The sequence below is a fragment of the Megalops cyprinoides genome, chromosome 12 (assembly GCF_013368585.1).
Source record: "Megalops cyprinoides isolate fMegCyp1 chromosome 12, fMegCyp1.pri, whole genome shotgun sequence".
Taxonomy (NCBI): Eukaryota; Metazoa; Chordata; class Actinopteri; order Elopiformes; family Megalopidae; genus Megalops; species Megalops cyprinoides.
The window spans coordinates 21,220,608-21,241,809 of NC_050594.1; the positions used below are offsets into that span (position 1 = coordinate 21,220,608).

At 44.2% G+C, this 21,202-nt stretch overlaps 1 protein-coding gene across 1 annotated transcript in view; it reads right to left on the reverse strand.

Moving 5' to 3' along the window:
* nin (ninein (GSK3B interacting protein)) overlaps window positions 1–21,202 on the reverse strand; it is a 31,884-nt gene that overhangs the window by 7,827 nt on the left and 2,855 nt on the right. Inside the window, exons 2-21 of the mRNA XM_036541753.1 lie at window positions 18,624–18,832; window positions 16,994–17,084; window positions 14,256–14,425; window positions 9,880–9,925; window positions 9,322–9,497; window positions 8,778–8,924; window positions 8,229–8,396; window positions 7,984–8,120; window positions 7,428–7,568; window positions 7,154–7,328; window positions 6,770–6,880; window positions 6,434–6,523; window positions 6,031–6,169; window positions 5,601–5,722; window positions 4,052–5,166; window positions 1,742–3,544; window positions 1,085–1,183; window positions 916–985; window positions 453–665; window positions 186–306 (exon numbers count right to left, since the gene is read on the reverse strand). Coding sequence (XP_036397646.1) covers window positions 186–306; window positions 453–665; window positions 916–985; window positions 1,085–1,183; window positions 1,742–3,544; window positions 4,052–5,166; window positions 5,601–5,722; window positions 6,031–6,169; window positions 6,434–6,523; window positions 6,770–6,880; window positions 7,154–7,328; window positions 7,428–7,568; window positions 7,984–8,120; window positions 8,229–8,396; window positions 8,778–8,924; window positions 9,322–9,497; window positions 9,880–9,925; window positions 14,256–14,425; window positions 16,994–17,084; window positions 18,624–18,812 — 5,323 coding nt within the window. The 5' untranslated portion in view covers window positions 18,813–18,832. The remainder of the gene's footprint in view (window positions 1–185; window positions 307–452; window positions 666–915; window positions 986–1,084; window positions 1,184–1,741; window positions 3,545–4,051; window positions 5,167–5,600; window positions 5,723–6,030; window positions 6,170–6,433; window positions 6,524–6,769; window positions 6,881–7,153; window positions 7,329–7,427; window positions 7,569–7,983; window positions 8,121–8,228; window positions 8,397–8,777; window positions 8,925–9,321; window positions 9,498–9,879; window positions 9,926–14,255; window positions 14,426–16,993; window positions 17,085–18,623; window positions 18,833–21,202) is intronic.

A 21,202-nucleotide genomic window follows, 5' to 3' on the forward strand; every position in this document is an offset into this window, starting at 1 on the left:
CTATTTATTACTACTTCAGTGGGATTTTAACAATGTATGACAGAAGAGTAACAGCTGGGCATTGTTAAAAACGCTCAGTTTAAAATGTACCACACAAGACGTGCAATGTCCAGTGTGTGATGCTGACAGTTCTTCTACTCATGAACGGTGTTTTAAGCCTGTAGCCCCAGCCTCTCAGCTCTTACACACCTGCTCCCTGAGTGAGGAGAGCTGCTGGATCAGCTGGGCTTTCTCCTTCTCCAGAAGACTGTTGCCACCCTGGGCCTTAGCCAGCTCCATTTCCAGTGTGAGCACACAAGCCTCCATCTGCAAAGAGATCATACATGCCTGTTGCTCATATTTACAACTGATCATTCCATCTCATAGCACAAAACCCCACTGAATGACAAGCTCAATCTCCAAAGGTTTAAAAAATCGACCCATACTCTACACTGCATTAAACTTGACGTTACCTTGCTCCTTTCCTGAGCAGGTTGGGTGAGGTTGGCTCTCTCTAGCTCCCCCTGCTGTTGGCATCTGCTTCCATCCTTCCGGTCACCGTGCCTTAGCAGCTCAGACAGATGGTGGCTCAGCTCCTGCACATAAGCTGAGTTCTGGGAACTTGTCTGTGTCAGGAGTCCATTTTCATCCTCCAGTTGCTGGCCCCTGACCTGCAGTTCCAACACCTGGACATGGAATAGTCGGACTGTGACTGAGATCATTTTAAACTCATCTATTAGTCATAGAAATACAATGTGTATATACACATATACTATGCATAACATATTCTGAGCTTGTGAATGTAGAACATTTAATTAAATTTCCTGGCTGTTGGCTACTGCTTTTTCTTAGATTACTTAATTTACCAGGTATCTCAAATGCCAATAATGGTCAGTGATGAAAATGTTTAAATACTGATGGTGTGGTGGACTTTACCTGTTTCTTCAAGTTCTCCGCCAATTTTTGAGCAGCCAACCTCTCCTTCCTGTATTGTTCAATTTTATGGCTGTTTAATAATAAAAATGCAGGAATCAAATTAAATGATACTATAGATGACACATCTTATTTGCCTTGGACAAATTGTGTAACAGATAAAACTCCTTACAGCATTTCCTCTTGGGTCTCTCGGAGGTCCTCTTCCTTCAGTGTGGAGATCTTATGTCTCAGAACGAGGTTTTCTTCTGCAAGACGAACAGCTTCACTCCTGCATCCAGCAGAGAAAAAGACATTTATTCTCCTTTTTCTGGTATTCAGTGTTCACTGTTCACCATGTCTGAACTAGGCTACAAACACAGAGTCTTACTAATCTGTACACATCACCTCCAAAACATGGAATGTTTGAGGTGTAAACCAACAGTAAGCCATACGCAATATGAGCAGAAGCAATTTATTAATTCTTTTCTTCAGGCACAGACGCAGTACACATGCACATAATTACATACATATTAACAGCATTACCAGTAACCATACTGAGAATAAATGCATTAGTTGATTTTCATTCAGAACAACAGGTTTTCTAAATACACAATACAGGCATTGGATGGATTCATAACACGAGGACACAAGCCTATTAGGCCATCTCATCTTCTACATGCAGGTAGGAGTGGAGCAAAGTATTGAGGAAATGGGGAAATCTCTACAGCTGGCCTCTAAGTGGATCAACTGCACAACAAAGCCAAGCGGGATCGCAGGGTTAGGCGAGCTGGGAGCTGGTGAGGAAGCAGGATTTCTCCACATCAAGCATGGTGAGCCTTTACATTACCTATGGGCTTGCATCTTTTCGTGTATCTTAAGGGATTTCTCCTGTAAGCCAGAGAGTGCTCTTCGGAGTTTAGCGTTCTGCCACTCAAACTCTGTGCAGCAGTCTTCCAAGTCAGACACAGCCTGGATCTTGGCCTCCAGCTGAGAGTTCAGGTCTTGCAAGGTCTCCTCAGCCATGGCCTCGGTCAGTGCAACCTCTGCTTCTTGTTGCAGGTTCAGAAGGACCTCGTCCTGTTTTTGCAGATCTCTGACCTTAGTGCTGAGTTTGCAGTTCTCTTTTTTCATCCTGATAATTTCATTCTGCAGTTCCACGTGCTGTTCTTGGTAGTCTTGGATAATGTGCATCTTACTTTCAAGGTCCAACAGTCTGTCTTCTAACTGCTTGTTTTGCTCCCCCAGTCTGGAGTTCTCACTGAGGCACTCCTCATACTTGATCTGAAGATTCATCATTTCAGAGATCTTCACCTCCATCTTTTTGGTATGCTCCACCATTGCCAAAAGGTCATCCCTGAGACTGATGTTATCCTCAATAGCTTGCTCACCAGCAGCAATCTTCTTGTAGTTGTCCTCCAGAATAAACTCAAGCTCTCTTGTCCTCTGCTGAAGTTGAATGATCTCCTGTTGGAGAGCCATGTTCTTCTCATTTGTGGCATCATACTGGGCATGCAGCTCTGCAAGGAGACAGGCCTGGGCCTGAAGCCCATCCACTTTGTCTTGAGGTTCTGTGATCTTGCAAAAGCTGAGGTCTTGCTCTCTTGCGGTCTCCTTACATTCTGCTTGCAGCTTAGGCATCATCGCTGCATCCTTCTCACGATGGCACATCCTTTGCTGAATAAAAGCAGCTTTATCATTATTAGCGTCTTCTTTCTTCTTCTGCAGCAGAGGTTCCACAAGGATAAGGCTGTCCCCTTGGGTGGCAATCATTTCATCACATGCCTCACTTGCTACAACATTCTCTACACGCACTTCCTGTTCCTGCCGCAAACTAGTTAGCCTCTCCATTTCAGACTTTAGTTCCTCAATCTGACTTTGAAGAGATGAAATCACCATGCCCGATTCTTCCTTTTCCATCCTCATCTCCTCAAATTTCTTTCTCAGTTCTGCAAGTTGACTTATACCTGCCTCCATCTCCTGAATCTTTGACTTCAGTTGGTTATTCTCTGCCAGTAGATTCTCTCTCTCATCCTCCTGCTTCTCTGCTAGGGAAAGTGTCTTCTTGTTCCTCTCCTCAAGTTCATCCATGTTGCCCTGAAGCTCCGCTTTCTCCTGCTCAAAGTCCTCCACGGCCTGTCTGAGGAGCAGTTCCAGTTCCAGGGCTTTCTTCTCTGATCTGGCCAAGAGCTCATCTTTGGCATCCAGGCTCTCCTGCAGCCTGCTGTGCAGTTCATTCAACTGCCTGCTCAGCTCAATCTCCTTAATTTGCGCAGCACTGATGAAGCTTTCCAGCTCATTCTGGAGCTCTTTGTTTTTAGCAGCCAAGGCGTCAAACTCCTTCTTGTGGGCCTGCTCTAACAGCTGTCGTTCTTTCACCAGCTCCTGGGTGATGGAATCTTTCTCTTGCTGCAGAACGTCCCGCAGAGCCCTCTTCTCCTCTTCCGCCGCTTGGGTAACCTCCTCCATCTCAGACTTCCACTTGGCCTTCTCTTCAGCGTGACGCTCAGAGAGATTGTGCAACTCGCTCTGGTATTGCTGCTCCAGCTTACACACGTCAGTCTGGAAGCGCTCGGAGACAGCCTCCTGGTCACCTGAGAAGCGTGTCTCCACATCCCTGATCCTCTGGGAGAAGTGCATCTCCAGTTCTTTCCTGTACACGTTAATCATCAACAGTTATCCACCCACAGCTACCAGTCATGAGCTTCACCCAAAGTCACTTAGTTCAACCCACAAGCAGTTAAAACATTTCTTCTTCTCCAGTGAGTAACTTTACAGAAAGTATTGTAACAGCAATTTGTACACTGCAGTATGGACTCTATTTAGTCATGTTTTGATAAGTCAAGCAACATTATTCATGTTTAGATTCCACTTAAAGGCAATAAATTAAACCAAATATAATCATCAATTTCAATCTTTACTGTATTTACAAGTATATCACCAGGTACCTGAAATACACGCATCAGGAATACCACTACTACTTTGCTTTGACTAAACAAATGTTAATTAAAATAGTAATAATAATAAAACAATTCAAAACATCTACAGTTCTGAAACCTAGTCATCAATTAATGTCTGAGAACTAGTTTCCAAAGCCATTTAACCCAGAATGAAACTGAGCCCCCCCAACAGTGGCCATGCCTGGAGAGCACCTCCTCACCTCTCCTCTGCGATGTCCTCCCGCAGTTTGTCCAGCAGGCTGCTGAGTCTCTCCCTCTCTACGCTGTGCTTTGCACTTAGCTCCTGTATGGCTTCCCGGTGGTTCTCCTCCAGCTCAGCTCTCTCCTTCTCCATCTCCTCGATCAGCTTCTTCTCCTGGACCTCCTTCTCCCTCAGCAACCTCTCCCTCTCCTCCCTGAGCCTGGCCTGGAGGACTACTTCATGATGGTCCTCCAGCTGAGCTCTCTCTCTCTGCCAGTCCTGCATCAGCCTCTTCTCTATCTCATTCTGCAGCCTCTCCCTCTCCTCTGTTAGCCTGGCTTGGAGAACATTCTCTTGGCTCTCCTCAAACTGAGCTCTCTCCTTCTCATAATGTTCCATGAATTTCCTCTCTACCTCCTCCTGTTCCTTCAACAGCCTGAGTTTCTCTTCTTCCAGCAGGACCTGATGTATGCTGTCCTGCTGCTCCTTCAGCTGGACCTTCTCTTTCTCCCATTCCTCAATAAGCATCCTCTCCTGCTCTTCACACTCCCCTAGATACCTCTGCCTCTCCTCCTCTAGTTTGGCTTGAAGTAGTGCTTCATGGCTCTCCTGGAGCTTGTCCTTCTCTCTCTCCCACTCATCTACAAGTCTCTTCACCACTTCCTCCCTTTCTGCCTGTAACCTTGCCCTCTCCTCCTCCAGCCTGACCTGCAGAACCTCCTTATGATGCTCCTCCATCTTACTACGCTCCTCCCCTTGTAGCCTCCCCAGCTTTTCCCTCTCCTCTGCAAGGCTTTGCTCATTTCTGGCCTGCTGAAGCTCCAGGGTCGTCAGCTGCTGCTCCAGTTCGCCGATGTGGGCCCGGGCCTCCAGCAGCTCCTGCCTGACGGAGCTCATCTCCTCCTCGTGCCGCCTTACCAGCTCTGCCCATTCCTGTGCCTGGCTCTGCTCTAGCCGCACTCGCTCCAGCTGCACCTGGTCCAGCTGGTTCTGCAGCACCTGGACTCGGTCCTGGACCCGGGACATCTCCTCCTGCAGGGCCTGCACCTCCTCCTGGCACCTGAGTGACAGCGCCCTCTGCTGTTCTTCATGAGCTGCCCTCTGCTCTTCTATTTTCTGATGATACTCACTGACCTGGAACACAGAAACAAGCCTCAACCAAACGTGCCATGGCAAAATAAATGTACTGTAAGCCAGTCTGTTTTAACAAATAAGTACATTTGGTAGAAATTGCAATGCTGGTCCTGAGGTATAACATTCACAGATGTGTATTCATAAGAAATAGAGTATATTTGTTACAAAACAGGGCCAGTAATGCAGCATAGTAGTAAGGAGCAGGGCTTGTAAACAAAAGGTTGCTGGTTCGATTCCAGTGCTGTGGCACTACTGTTGTACCCTTGGGCAAGGTAGTTAACCCAGAGTTGCTTCAGTAAATATCCAGCTGTATAAATGGACAACATGTAAAAACTGTAACCTATATAAGTCGCTCTGGAGAGCAACAGCTAAATGACAATATTGTAATGTGATGTACTGTAAAACAAGCAGATGCATGGAGCTTCTGGTTTCACCTGATTCTCTAACTGGGTTCTAAGACTTTCCACCTCCTGAAGGTGGCGCTCTTTCAGCTGCTCCATCATCATCTCTGCCTCTAGGGTCATGTTGAAGGGCTGACACTCCTCTGAGCCCAGGCCTGAGGCAATATCCAACACAGACATACACGCATTCACACAGACACACAGAAATACATGCACACGCACACACACACACACACACACACACATGCACATTCACACAGACACACACAGAAAGGGACAGCATATTAGACAGACATTAGCAGGGGCATAACTGATGAGACTGTGAAGTTTGAGAATCTTAACAGTTGTCCAGAATGCTCACCTTCTAAATCCACTCATTCTGTTTTGGGGCTAAACAAATATTTGCATAAACATGCACTAAAACAGACATTTGAATACTTGTGGGTCTCAAATAAGAGCATACCTTGGTCAGACTCAATACCAGGACTCTTGGTGTCAAACTCTTCAGACAAGGAAGGTTTCAGAGAGAGGTTGGGAGCCCTGCCAAGGGTGTGGTACTCCTCCAGCTCAGCTTGGAGTTCATCGATACGATCCTGCAGCTCCTATAAAGTACACAGATAGTCACATGCTCATTACATGCATACAGTGCTTTAAACACATTTTTTTCTGAATTGTGACCATAAGCATATTCACCTTAGTTGCCCAGTTATTTAAATAAAGAGTGAAAAAAAAATGTTACAATATCTCGCAATCTATAACTGACATTATGCGCAATGGGTGGTCTGCAAAGACAGGATAATCAAGGAGAAGGTTTGGAGAAAAAGCATGTTCCAATGCATAAGTGTAGTAAAGTACGGATCACTCACCCTGCATTGCCCCTCATAATCTGTGCGCAGCTGCCGGAGACGCTCTTCCTGCAGGAAGAACTCAGCACTACCAGGATCCAGGTCCCCAAACTGAGAACACACACCAGCAGGGGGCGCTCAAGAGCAGTCACCGTAAACCACAGCACACACTGACAAAGCTCTAAAACCACCTGCTAATATTCACACCTGTCTGCAAAAGCTCAACCATCGTCACCTGTACATTCAATTGCACTCTCCAACCATCAACACAACAGTCTCAGCCTACAGCCAACTGAATGACTTGATCTGCTCATTTTAATCATTTTTAAGCACAACATGCCTTCCATACACTGTTACCTTGTCCTTTAGGATGCTGTCCAGGTTCCTCTGCAGTTTGCTGACCATGTTCTCTGCCTCTACCAACTTTTCTGTGCTTTCCAGCAGCTCAGCCTCCAGACGGCCATTTTCCTGTGGTAAAGGCACTTCCAATTTGAATAAATATTTCCCACTCACACTGGCAACACAGTTTAAGGACCAGCTATCCTCTTGCTGGATTATAGCTTTATGGATAATATCTGAGCTCATTGACTATATGTGATTTTACCATAGTGTCAAGCTTTCTGGCAAATATTTTAGTCCAGTGAAAATTACCAAACCTCACTGGTTTTATTATGTATTTTTTTAGGAACACTAGTAATTTTGATGTAAGAAAGTATGCACTGAAGAGCCATCTCTGCTTACCTTGACAGTGAGTGAGAGGTGTTCCCTGAGAAATGCCTCATCCTCTTTTATCTTCTCCATCTCGCTCTCCAGCTCCTCACGTTGCTGGTTGGCCTGCTGCTGGATGAGATCCATCTCTTTGGTCAGCTCCGCCCTCACAGCTGCCAGCTTCTCCCTGTGGTCCTGCTCCAGCTTCCTGCAGGCAGACGAGCGAATGAGGAGGCAGCCAGTGTGAGCTGAGATCTGCACCGGCACCACAGAGTGCTGAAGGCAGGGGGGCAGTTTGCGAGGTTACCTGAGGTTAAGGTCGTTCATTCGTTCAAGGGCAGAATTGTGCTCGTCCACCTCGGTGGCCATCTGGGTCTTCAGCTTCTCTGCCTTCTCCAAGTCTGAACGGATTTTCTCCTTCTCCCGAAGCTCACGGTCCACTCGGCCCCTGCCAGACAGACAGACAACCAAGATATAATAACAGTTCATCAACAATATTTCAATCAAACTGAGCTGTGCTTCTAAGGAGATCGATTGTTCTACAAAGCCAGCTAGGTCATTTAGGTATCAGATTTAAAAAAAAACGCAAGAGTCAAACTCAGTGACATAGGGCACAATGCTGAAGAACTTTCAACCTCTGAACTGATGAACTATTTGGCTCAGAGGTACACAGAACAACTCAAAACATCAGTGCAATGACAAATGTGCGCTGTTCTATATGAAAGAACGTTCCTATCAAATCTGACATTTGGTGATAACCCTTAATTCAATTAAATCAAGCAGAAAACTGCCCCCAAAGGACTGGAAATATCAAAAAATGAGCAGGAAACTCAGTGAGTAAATCGGAGTGAGGCAACACTCACATGAGGTGTCGGATCTCAGCCTTGAAGCTGGCCAGCGCTGCTTGATAAATTCCATTTTTGGTAATGAGCAGCTCATTTTCCAGGGCAACAGTGAGCTCACTAAGGTTCACCTTTCCATCCAGGTTGAAATCCAAAGCCTACAAACACGTTCAAACAAAGACATCAACAAGATGGTATGAGAGTGAGAACAAAAACCATGCAAAGTGAGTGATGTAGCCTAGCCATGAAAGGCGCGATTGACCTACCTGAAGGATCTCGGGGCTGTTCTCAATGCCATCATCCAGCCAGGCGTCCAGAAGGTACTCCACTGGGGTAAACCCCGTCCCATCATCCAGATCTGAGAACAGGCGCAAGCCTATTGTGCTAGTCATGGCGGATGGGGTAGCGATTCTTCGGCCGGTCTCATCAAAGGGCTGAGGAAATAACAGATAAAAACCCTTCTAAATACTTATGTATATGCACAACATTGGGGAGGGGCAGGTCAAGACTAAAGAAGTCATTTCTAAATGTAAAATTGAACATTTGTGAGAAGCATTGAAGCAAATGAAGCATTTATGATGACATGCACACAATCCAGAGGCCTCTTAGACAATCTCATCCATCCTTAATCAAGACGGTCAGCTCCCCTGTACATCCCCATCCCTATACGAAGGATGAAGGGAAATGTAAATTTACGCTGTACACAGGGAAATATCCAGCAGCAAGTCTGATTCCTCTTTGTCATGAAACTGTAAATGTAAATGGCGTCTTAATTTGACTAGCTGGGACAGCTGAGAGACGGGATAGACACGTACCTGAGTGGAGTGGTGTCTCTTGAGCTGTCGATATGGGGTGGAGGCAGAGGGAGTGGGGGGCTTACAGTGTTCCAGAACCCAGGACATAAACTCCTGCACACTCATCACCCCATCACTGTCCAGCCTCTGGAAGGCATCCTCTGTCACCTGGGACCAAACCCACAATTCGTTCAAACTTAAAAGTCAGCTAAGAGGTTCTAATTCTGTATTCATAGAACATTAATTAGCAATTGGTGGACATGTTTGAATCTACACAACTCTTAGGGTCAGAACAGAATCCAGATTAAAGATTCAGCATCGTCTTTGTTCATTGCTGAAGGCAGTTTATGCCGTTCTGTGATTTGTTTGTGAACTACTGAACTAATATACTGTTCCAGCCCACAAAACTACATGACTCAGAGAAGGAACACAGAAGAAAAAAACAAAAAAAAAAAAAGTGCTCTCACGCACACATTCATGCACTCTGCCTCCCTATGCCAGCTGGATCCTCCCTCCCTCCACCTTCCCTCCAAACCTTCATTCTTTTGTCCTTCCCCGTCCTCACCTCCAGGCCGAGGTGCTCACACACTGACAGCAGCTCACGGCGACTGGCACAGCCGTCCCATGACACTGCCAGGTCCTCACACGCCCCTCGCAGCCTCTCCTCCAGCCTGTCCGACAGGGGCAGCACCGGCCCTCGAGGGGTGCCCGGATCGTCAGGGTTCCATAAGTGCAACTGACCTGCAGAGCAACCGACAGAGAAGGAATTTGAAAGCAGTCACAAATTCAGTCACATGAGTAGTCACTTACTGTTGTGTGTCACCAAGCTTTGGGAACCCAGTCCGATGTCAAGCAAATAAAGCATCTTGAATTTGAAAATGCATTTTAAAAGCAATGAGAAAGTCAGTGCAAAAATGTGCAGTAAGTAAAAATGTGCAGAGATCAGAAATGGATAGTCAGTTGGCCACATATGAACAGGTCCAGCAGCAACACTGACAGGTAAAGCTGGTTGGGATGTCTTGGAGGTAAGACATAATTACCAGTGATATTTGCAGATTATGAAACTGGTGTGTAATGACACCAAAAACCTAAACACACTGAACATTTTAAAAAAAGAGCTTACCTTCAGCTTCATATTCCTCTGTACCATCTGCATGAGTGTTCCAGCGCTGTAGAAGAGGACATCAGTAAACATTATGTTTAAAAACCGTTAGCTTCACAAATAAACATGCTTTATGGGTTTTAAGTTTGGCTTTTAAGCTTTAAGCTTACAGAATTGCTACTAGGCTGTTTACTGGTGGTGAGTGGTAGTGGTGACCAAATATGGAGTGGTTTCTTTAAATGTAGCCATTTCAGCTATATTAAATATAAAAAAGTCAAATAATGGCCCCTATTTTTCTAAAAGTCCATGATGGGTCTCTTATAACGAAGGGGAGCCAAAAAGATTCTTGGAATTTAAACACGCATATTGTGCATCATCAGCAAGTTCCAGGCATTACTGACATTTAGATCAACACAAGCTGGAAATTCCACTTTTGTTATGAGCACAAATATTTTTACCCACCACATGCAAGTTTGGTGTGAGTTGCATCATTTGATATTTTTGAAAAAAGATTATGGAACAAAACTGTGACATACAGTGTAGTGAGAGACACCATGCATGCTGGTCTGCACAGTTCCACTGATTGTCTAAACACTCTTTGTAATGAGTAACTGATTAAATCAGTGACACTCATGGCAGCAGACATCAGAACCATTAATTTCTTAATGAAAAGACTGGTTAAGTCCCTCAAACAAGAGAATAGCAGAAAGACTACTTTTGCAGAATCTCTAAATGCTTTCAGTTACAATTTCAGCAGCTTTTTGAAATAAAACAAAGATTACCCTGAAAACACCCTGTACTAATTTTAAAATGGCTCCACAAAAACATCCACCATCATTTCAATTGATGGAACTAATAATGCTTCCTTCAGTTAAAAGTAACTGTAAAATATTTACTTTCCATATAATTGCGATTGATATCACTAAAAGTTGCATGGATAAGTATGCCTGCTTGGCAATGACTGCCACTCTGCAAATGAAGAATCAGTTACAAAATGCATCAATTCTGTGAAGCTTATATTGAGAAAATGACACAGTCACAGTTATCTAGTTGAACAATCAGCCTAGGAAACTGTATTGTTGTTATTTTTGCTTCTCTTTGGGGGATGAGGAAAGGGAGGGAGAGATGACACTTTATGATTTAGAGCACGAGTCTATTGTTTTGAGGAAAAGCTCAGGAAGGAGCACCACAACTCCAGTGTAGAAGAACTGGGAGCAGATGGTCCATCTCCCCTTTGACCTGATGCAGTGTGTGTACAGGCATCTGCAAGAGGGGCTCTTTGTTCCTCTGTCAGCCCCCGTAAACCCCCACCACCCCACGCAAAACCCCCCCGTAAACCCCCACCACCCCACGCAAAACTCCCTCTAAAAGCTGCCCCTTCTCCTGTCCCCATCTGCCACTTCTTAGCCTGAGCATTGTTCAACAGTGAACTAATTACAATTATTTCAAGACGTTCTATTCTCCTTTTCTGTTTGTTTGCCTTGGCTTTTTATTATAGAGTGCGCACACCCCCCCCCCCACCCCCCCACCAAGCCCCAACTCCCTAATCCAACCACAAGTGGTATGGCAATCTCTCTTTTTGTTGATGAGCCACAAGCAAATCCTTAATTTACTTTTCTGCTGTTATGTTTTGGGGAAGGGTGTGGTCTAAAGCACATCAAGCAAGCAAATCATATTTTTTGGAGATGTTACATAAGGAGGCTTTCTGCAGACAGACAAAGTGCATGGACAGGCAAATTTGCATACCGGCACTTCCTTCAGCCCCACCGTGAGGAAATCTCAAAATGGCTTTAAACATCACTCCCTTCACTGCCATTCAAAGCAGGATTACCCTGAAACAAAAGCCTGAAGATCAAACTCCTAATTGGGGAGCGATGTAATCTTGTAGAGATACCCTGATCTTTCAGACTACAGGGCTTGAGCATCCTGTTAGGGAGCCCTTACGCACACTGACGCCTGTACCCATCTGTACCCGTGTGCCCTCGAAACGAGCAGGGAGGAGCCACCCGCTATACAAATGCACCTGCTATACTTAATTAATACAAGGCAGAAGCAGTGTGCAATGGTGGTTAGGAGAAAAACAATCATGGTTAAAAGTTGTGGTTGACAAATTGTGAATTGCTCCCACATGCAATAGCAGAGAAGGTGAATGTTCAGATGCTACCTGATATTTAGTGCCTAATAAAGATTACTGAACTGGGTGAAACCTTTTTTTTTAAATATGCAATGCTGCATTCTTCTAAAACCAAATATTGTGATGTTTATCATGATAGCGTGTAGAAAACAAGTAATGGGCTAACATATAACAAGAAAAACTGACATTGTAATGGCTTCAAGAACTCTGCTGTACCACAAGCTGTATGAACATAAAATAAGTATAGTAAGACATGATTATTCAAATACACAGAACAGGCCTTTCAAGGGGCTTGGTCGGCTAAGGCGCTTGCTCTGAGTCCTAAAGCTCAGACCCAGGTTACAGTCTGAGCTGTGTTAATGACCTGAAGTTCATAACGGTCAAAAACAACTGGCCCTGTCCCAGCAGGGTAGGTAGGGCTTTATGGGTTGGGGTTCCCTTGATGCACTGCTCTTGGCACCCTTTTCCCACTGAATAGCTCAGATGACATCACAGAGAGACTCACTCTTTGCACTGTGAGACTTGCAGTGTGAAAAATAGTCATTGTTGACAATGCAAGCGTATCAAAAGGATTGCATTTGTTGCACCCCAGCACTCTTGAGCGAGGGCAGAGAATGTTGCAGCGAGACAAGTACAATATGCAACTGATAATTTCAAAAAATGGTGAAAAACATTCAGAAAGCAATATAAAATTATGAATGTCTGTCTGTGCGTATTATATAACGGGTTCAGAAAACAAGTGTCTGGACACACTGCAAGTATGTGATTATGTTTCGCCTAACCCCTCAAACGGAACAACATTGGCCTGCCTCAACATGATCAGGGAGAAAACATTGCTGTTTCCACAGCGACCGCTACTCTGCCAGCTCCCACACCAAGGCCAAAGTCCCCTCCTTTAGACTCCCTCCATACAGCAGTATCTCTAACACGCTGAGGCTTTACAACAAAAATACACAAGTAAATGCATGTCTGGCTATTGAATTAAAAAAAATGTTACAAGACAAACACTGGAGATTGTCACCATTGTCACCCATCTCACATGGGTTGCCTGTACATTATTTTGTGTGCTTGGGGCATGACAAGGTTATACGGTCATATAACTGCATGCAGTCTACCAAATCCTGTTGTGAACATGTGCTTGTTTGACAGGCCTTAAAACCCACCTAGGAACTGCCCCCATGCTAATACAGACTTTGTGAAAGGATTGAGCTCTGAGATAGTGAATGTTACATAGATTCAAATATTCATGATAATACATAGATACATTACAAAGTAATGTATAAATATCTTTTCAGGACATTTATTAAACAAAACCACTTATTAAACAACTAATCGTTTTGACATTTTAGTTACATGACAAAAACGTATAAATAAACTGCATGGCAGTTCACCTCTGATAAACTCATTTAATGTGGTCACTCTGTGTGCATGAGATTTCTCATCAAGTGATTGACAGATCTTGCTAATATTGACCCTGTCTGCACCTCTGGTATTAATAGAGAAAGATGACATGGCAAAGTTATGCAAAGAACACGGCTGTCTGAGAGCACCGGCATTAGGGAGAGTGTCTGCGCTACATTTTAAGACTTGACTCGCATACCTTTAAGCTGATTAGCTAAGAATAACATCTCATCAGCCTTTGGATACCGAGAAGCATGCGATACACAAGGACAGTGTTAGACAGAGGAAGCAGCCATGATGGCGTTCAGTGAATACATAACACAAAGGTCCTCCGGCTAAGCTATAATTGTGTTAGGCAAATGGCTTTTTAAGGCTCTTGTGGTCTGATGTGCAGTAATGAGCTGAGGAAGCAGGCCTGGGGACCTTCATCAAAAAGAGAGCAAGTCACTACCTTTGCCCTTTGAATTATTGTGATCCACGGCGACATTCACTGCATGCAGTACAGACAATTCTCCCCTGAAGTTTACATTTTTCTTTACAAGGAAAAGGCCTACTGGGATGGCCAAGGACAAACCTTGAGTGCTTAGGTGTCACAGTATGAAATTGCTTACATGACTGAGTCGACTGCTATTCCAAGAGGTTGACACTGTCCCCCTAGCCACAACACAGATCACAATTCCTCATCATGGTTGGTATAAATGTCCTGCTCTGGGTTGGAGGGATTCCCACTTTGTGAGTGAAAGGTCTTTATCAGGTATCATCCCAAAGGCAGGCTTCTTGGAGTGTATGATGCAGGGTGAGTGGGGCAGCAGGTGTAAAGTATATGAGAAAGGGCTAGTGAATGGCAGAACTCAGCCACTACCTCACGCTTTCTGGGCACGGTAGTGTTCTCCGCCTCCTCAGGGTTGTCTCCCGCTGGCTCCGTGTCAGTCACCTCCGAGAAGCCTGTGATGGAGTCGCTGAATTCGGGGATTGATCGGCGGCCATAACGTTTGCCGTCCTTCACAAACTTGGGCCGCACTTCTGGGGATTCTGTGCAAGATTAAGCAGCGATCAGCCTCATCAATGAGACCCTTAGCCAGCATCACCATTTACCCTACACACAACCACTCCAGTGTTTCCCCACACATAGACGTTACTTGGGTGGGCCGCCCAGGTATATTAACGGCTCCCAAAGTATATCTGGCGACCTGTTTTAGCATTTTTTATTTTTATTTTTTTATCCGTCCGAGAGAACAACCCCATCCGCGATCGATTAACTAGTGGACAATCTCCTCTCGCTCTACCCCTCCTGTACCTGTTCGTTCTGCTATCGCGAGAAGGGTCTACTGACAATCGCACATGCTCTGCAGAGAAACAGAGAGAGAGAGAGAGAGAGAGAGAGAGAGAGAGACGTTCTCTGGTATTACGTTATAAGACGCGGACATGGTGGATATTTTACAAGTACGGACCAGATAAAGCAGCTCCTTTTCTCATTATTGTGTAATTGTTCTGACTTTGGTAGTAGCTTTGAATTCTTTGAAAAAAAAAAAACGGTAACTATGCTGCGCTGGTAGCTACAAGACTCAAGAGTGTATTCAGCACACGTAACGTGACCATTGCGCAACATGCAGCAAAGTTGTCCTGGTTAAATATAAGAAAGATTATCATTTGTTTTCTCTTCGGGCTATGGCAGTTAGAAAGACGCACACTAACTTTAGCTAAGGTTAGACTGCTAATTTTTCATGCATTTACTCAGCAGATATGAGTATTCAAAAATATTTTAAGAGAATACAGCGTGAGGAAGAGAGATGCACAGCATCACAGGTAACTTAGCCAACGTTAGCATTTAGCGTGAAATGGCAATAAATAAATGCATAAGCCTCAATAATTACATGTGAAATTAACAGAAATATGCAATAAATAAAAATATTGTTTTAGTCACACGTATTTGTTGTTTGTCACATGTAGTAGACCATTTTTGTGCCGGCAGGTAATGCCGGCCTTTTCCGCCGGCTACCGCAAGTATATTTCAGACCTGTGGGAAAGACTGCACTCATATCATCTCACGCTACTCTGCCTGAAAGCTATTAAACACAAAGACAAATAAAAGCACAGCCATCCCACTTGCTGAGTCATGCGAAGCAGACTGACAATGTTCCTGATTCATGTTTTAAGGTTAGGGTTTGGTTCCGTACCAGGATGTGATGCAAGCGATGATTCAGATGAACTGACATGGCCTGGTGTAATGCTCAACAGGTTGAAACGCCTCAGGCCTAAACCCTCTCAGTTCACATAGTCAAAACTGCCGTACAGAAACAATAATCCCTCTTAGGAAATAGACTTAGCCCCCCCCCCGCCGCCCGCTCTCACTTCATCCTTGACCGAGTAATTCCTCCGCCTCATCTCATCACTGTATCTCTGCTCCTACTCATCACCAACCTCACTGCCTGTAGCTGCCTTGTTACACCCTCCCTACACAGAGCCAGGTGTGTGTCAGACACATCTCCTTCATGCTTCAGCAACGTTCCCTAAGCAAACCCGGATATATGGACATGCGGCAGACCCAGGGGCTGGACGGATTACTTGGAACCAATATATTAACATGTATATGTTATATTCAAATACTGTTAACAATGCCAGGTTTTCTTGTAAATTAGAGTGTTGCAAGTTAAACCTACACTTATTTCAGCATGAAAGGTAAAAGCAAAAATAAGGGGTTGTAAAAAATCTCTATTTCAAAATGTCTGGTTATTTCACACATCTCATTTGAATTAAGAATTTGTGCCGTGTGCAAAGAAATGCATTCCAATATCAGCTTTTGAAATTGTTCACATAACACAGAATTTGCATGATCACTGACATTGTTTTGCTCAAATATTGGTTAAGGTTATAAGTCAAGAAAGAGGAGGAAGTGTGTTTGTCTAAAAAAACGCTTGAGCACAGCGCAAAAATGCCACAGAAGAGGGCAAGAGGAGATTAAAACCCACAGCAGATTCAGTGCCCTTTCCACAACCCCACAGCTAAATCCCACTGAACTCCTCTGTGAGTGGCAGTTTTGGCCATTGGCTATTTGGAGCCAGGCACCGTTAGTATTGTTTCTCATTATGTCTTCAGTTTCATGCTGACATGGCCGTGTACTAATTATGCAACTAATCCACCTTGGACATGGAGTCATGCTTTTGGCTGGCTGTCTAGGCTTTCCCTGGTGCTGTTGATCTTGTCAGAGCACATTCTCCAGAAACTGTTTCCCACACAATACTGCACTGAAGGACCTTAATTTTCAGGAACCATATGGGGAATAAGGAAATGTACCTTGGTTAATAATTTCCTCTAGTTTCATCATGGTTAAGTATTGATTTATTTCAGAATGAGGTGAAGAATGAACAGACTTATTCTCATGGTCAAAGCAGTGTGTTGTGTACTTGCACAAAATTAATAGTTATCCAGACAGCAACTTTTATATTTTTCATATAATGGGGCATATTTTTGTCACTTGACACAATGAAGATTAGAATATTTCAATGTGACATTTTTTAAGCACTTGTACACTTTCCAGGCTGGTTTCACACACTTAACATATTACTAATACACAGAATCAGCATGATTGTAGCCTCTTACCTGGCTGGGGGGTTGTATCTTGGCTTGGTGAAGGCCCTCCTACTGTTGATAAGACATGTATAAGTGCATCCTTAAACTGCTCAAAATCAACCTGAAAGACAAAAATTTAAGCATGTTAAGGGATAAGATAATGTAGTTCACTCATCTCAGCCTCCACCAGTTTCTGAAATGATGTTTTGGTGGTGTGGGGGAGGGGCAGGCTGGACTAACTCCTGCCCACAGCAGCAAAGTGCACAAGGCTGCATCAGGAATGCCCTTTGACCTGTAGGGTACAGTCCGCTTCTCCCTCAATCGGGAGGCACATGCACTCGGATGGGTGTGGCCCCCTGATTTTTTGTCATTGAAAAAGGAGGCGTCCGACAGAGACGCGAGCCTTAAGAAGCAACAGCTGCCAGATCGGGGCCCCATGGATATGCAGATGTCCTTTGTGGGGGCCGGGGCAGCGCGACGAGCGGGGTGTGCTGAGCGGCTGCCGGGGCGCGGCCCCTTTGGCCCCTCGCGAAGCCTGCCCCCATTGTGGAGGAGGATGCCGGATCGCTGCCTCTCTGACGGTGCCTCCCTGCCCCCACGTGCTCACTAAACCATGGAGACAGTCATTATGAGACATACAAAGAGGGGCACTGCTGATAACAAGTGTGCTGCTAATGGGGGGGGGGGGTCTCTATTTATATGAAGTCTGCAGCATTTTCTACGAGGGAAACCTGAGGAAGACTCATTCAGTCATTCATCTCCACTTTTGCTTATTAGATTACAAAAATAAAAGCTAAAGGTAACACTGATTAATTCAATTCAACTGATACAACAAAAACACAAGGAGCAGCACACTGGGGAACCGCAGACATTAGTTTTAGTTTCTCAACAGCTGACACATCATGATTTAAAAAGCTATTGCATGGCAGTTATTTTTTCTAAATAAGGTATCAACTCTTCATGAAAAAAGCTACTCCCCAGTGAGCTGGTCTCCAGCCTTATGTTTGATGAGTATGTGTAGACCCATCCAGCAGTGTCCTCCACATAAACCAATAAAGCACTGAGACGCCTTTCCCCCCCCCAATCAGGCACCATCACTTGAGCCGTGGCTAGTGCCACTGACTAAGGTACTCATGCATCTCGATTAGCCCGGTTACCACGACAACAGACACCTGGGATGAGGCAGGCAGAGTATAATTGCATCTTCAAACAGGAGGCACGCTGCACCTGCAGCCCAGGGACAAAAGGCCTGTGTGCACTGGGGCTCTCCATGAGTGACCGCCTGTTTCTGAGTGCTGAGGACACTCTCACACCATGTAGCTGCAAATTTAACAACCCGGGCCCCGTGTAAACTCAACAGAAATGGTAAGTGAACAAGATGAAATGCAAATTAGTTCAATTTCAGAGGAGAAGCCATTTATGAAATCATGAATCCCAGCTGGGTTGTGACATTGTGGCAATGATTCAATACAGCTAATTATAAAGAAAGCCACAGCAAGGAGAAGGGGAAAAAAAAAACCTGAGTGCAACAATTGAAGAACAAAGCCATGTTACAGCTCCTGTGTCTGCAGACAGCTCTAACAGCACAGACAGTTGTATCAAAAGCACACATGGATTAAATGAGCGTTGTGGTGTTAATGTTAAGTCCGAAGGCCCTTACCCTGGCAGTGAGGCTGTCCTGGGTCTGCAGTAGGGTTTGGAGCAGCGCTGGTGTGGCCTCCTCCAAGTGCAGGGTTTGGCAAAGCTGGGACAGCTCCTCCTGGCACAGGGACCCAAGGCCACTCGTATCAAAACTCTGGAAGACTTCCTTCAGCTGCTGCTCATACTGGTCCTGCTGGGCCTCGTCCATCCCACAGCATTACGCCCAGCCTGCTCAGCCCCAGAGACGGAGAGGGAGAGTGAGCAGGTTCACCAGCTACACGTCCCCTGTACCTGTCCCATTACACTGAACACAAAGGCGCAGTGGAAGGACACGGTTCACCCAGTCTGCATGCTCAGCAAAGTGCTGAGGACTGGCACAGCCCACACACTGGCCTTCGCCCACACTTGCAGATGTGCGGCCCTGCTGAATCCATGCTGCCAACAGGGACAAAACTGCGGATTCCAAACAATCACATGGAATTTGGCAATCCTGTCCACAGTTGTGAAATTGGTTATATAATGAATGTTTTCAAAATGACAATAAAAACAGCTCTGTGGATCCGCACAATTCTGATTTCCCCAAACCTACGCTCAGTTTTGAAGTATGATTAAAGCTCCTGTTCATCTATTACAAATATATTTGAAACCTATAAATTCAAAAATCAAGGAAAAAGAAGAATTAAAAAAAAAAGTTTTCATATGGCCCAATATATTATAGTAAGGTTGGTAACATTTAGCAATCAAAGTACCTAAGCAGTGTACAACAGCATTTCTTGAGTATTTACTTAGCAGATGACATGCAAACATTCTTTACAAAAGTAGCTAACAGTTATATAGCAGCTTTCATTAAAAAAAGTTTGAATCACTATTTACAAGGGGAGGGAGGGAAGATGAAACATCAGATCACTCATCACATGTTAGTTGCTTCAAAGAGTAAGGATTTTAATCAGCCAACTAGACTAATTTTTATTAAAAATTTTAATTAAAAATATTGTAAAAATAATACAGCAATTTTTTAAACAGAATTTGCAATAAAATATGCATGAGGTCAAATATGTAGTTGTTTGTTACTTTACTTGCAGGGAGCTATAAGCTGACTCACCCACTAAAAAAACAACTGTTTCACAACCTACACCAGCAGCACCCAGAGGGAAGAGTGATGCAGTGTGGAGGCATTACAGAGGGGGTCTGCAAACGCGAGGGGCTTCCACTGAACCCAGTGGAACAAGCTTCTGCTTAGCTTGTCTTTTTGTAATGTCAAACCAGACTTAGCGTTTGGATTGATGGTAACCGTCATTGTGAATTTTGCTATGCAAACTTGCAGTGTCTGTGTTGTATCAAGGCAGAGTGCCTTTATGGACCCATCACAAATGACAGCTGCGATTATCTCCAAGCAAGTTATTAGAGTCGAAACACACATCTATTACATGTATTACACTTTTTCATATGTGCATAAGAGCACCAATATTACTGATATTCAGGTTTTCATTTCTGAGAAGAAAATTACCTTGACAACAGAGAACATATGCACTACTAATTGTTTCACAAAATAGTCAATCTTTGTGTTAGCGCTACAGTATTTTCTGTCAGAGATTTATGGTAAAAATGTTTTATATTCCAGGCATGTGGAAATTACAAGCAAATTTCACTGCTGACATGTTCTGACTCAAAATTACGCTGCTTTTGAAAAATGTCCATTAATGCTCAAGACAGAAGAGAGAACAGACAACATTATATACTACAGCATTTTCAGTGACTGGAATTCACATTGAAGACGCTGTGAGGTCACAGTCAATTGGGAATTAAAAAAATATTTTTTATTTAGCTGCCAATGGACTTATGGGCTGGTCAAACCACACCCAGGCACTTCTGACCCACAACTGCTGGATCACAGCTGTACAAGTTCAGTGCAGCTGCACATAGATAATTTTACAAAACAGATATTCTACTGTCAGTAAAACAAAAAAGGGAAGCAATGGCTGCCTGTGGGTGACACATGCTTTGATCATTGTGAAATCACTTTGCTTGACTCCCAAACACCCATGTTTTTAAAAATACAAAATCACAAGATTACAAATGACAAGCAACAGACAGCAGAGACAGACTCCTGTAGTGAACTGAATTCAGCCACTCAGCAGAGCTCCAGTTTAAAACAGGTACTCAAATGCAGCTCTTGCTCTTGAATGCACTCTTTACAAGCGCTAGGTTGACAACCAAGGCTGTCGTGGCTTAAAGCCATATCCTGGCTTTGTTAACCTTGGATAATCACCCACTTCACCAGCTTTTGTATCATTCGTTTCCCCAGGTCATCTATATTGATGAGGTACTGGCGATCAAGCATTTATTAAAAAAATCAAATGCAAATGTAATTTGGGTTACATGCAGATTTACACCCCCACCCAAAAAAAGAACAGCTCACACCATAAAAACTCATATCTAAGGTCTATGTTAAAAAACTAAGTGAAATATCATACAACAATGTTCATATTATGTATGAAACTTGAAAAATGACTGCCTACTATACATTCATGCATTTTCACAATGGCTAAACAACACAGGAACACACTGATGGATTGAGTTGTTCATTGAGCAAAATGT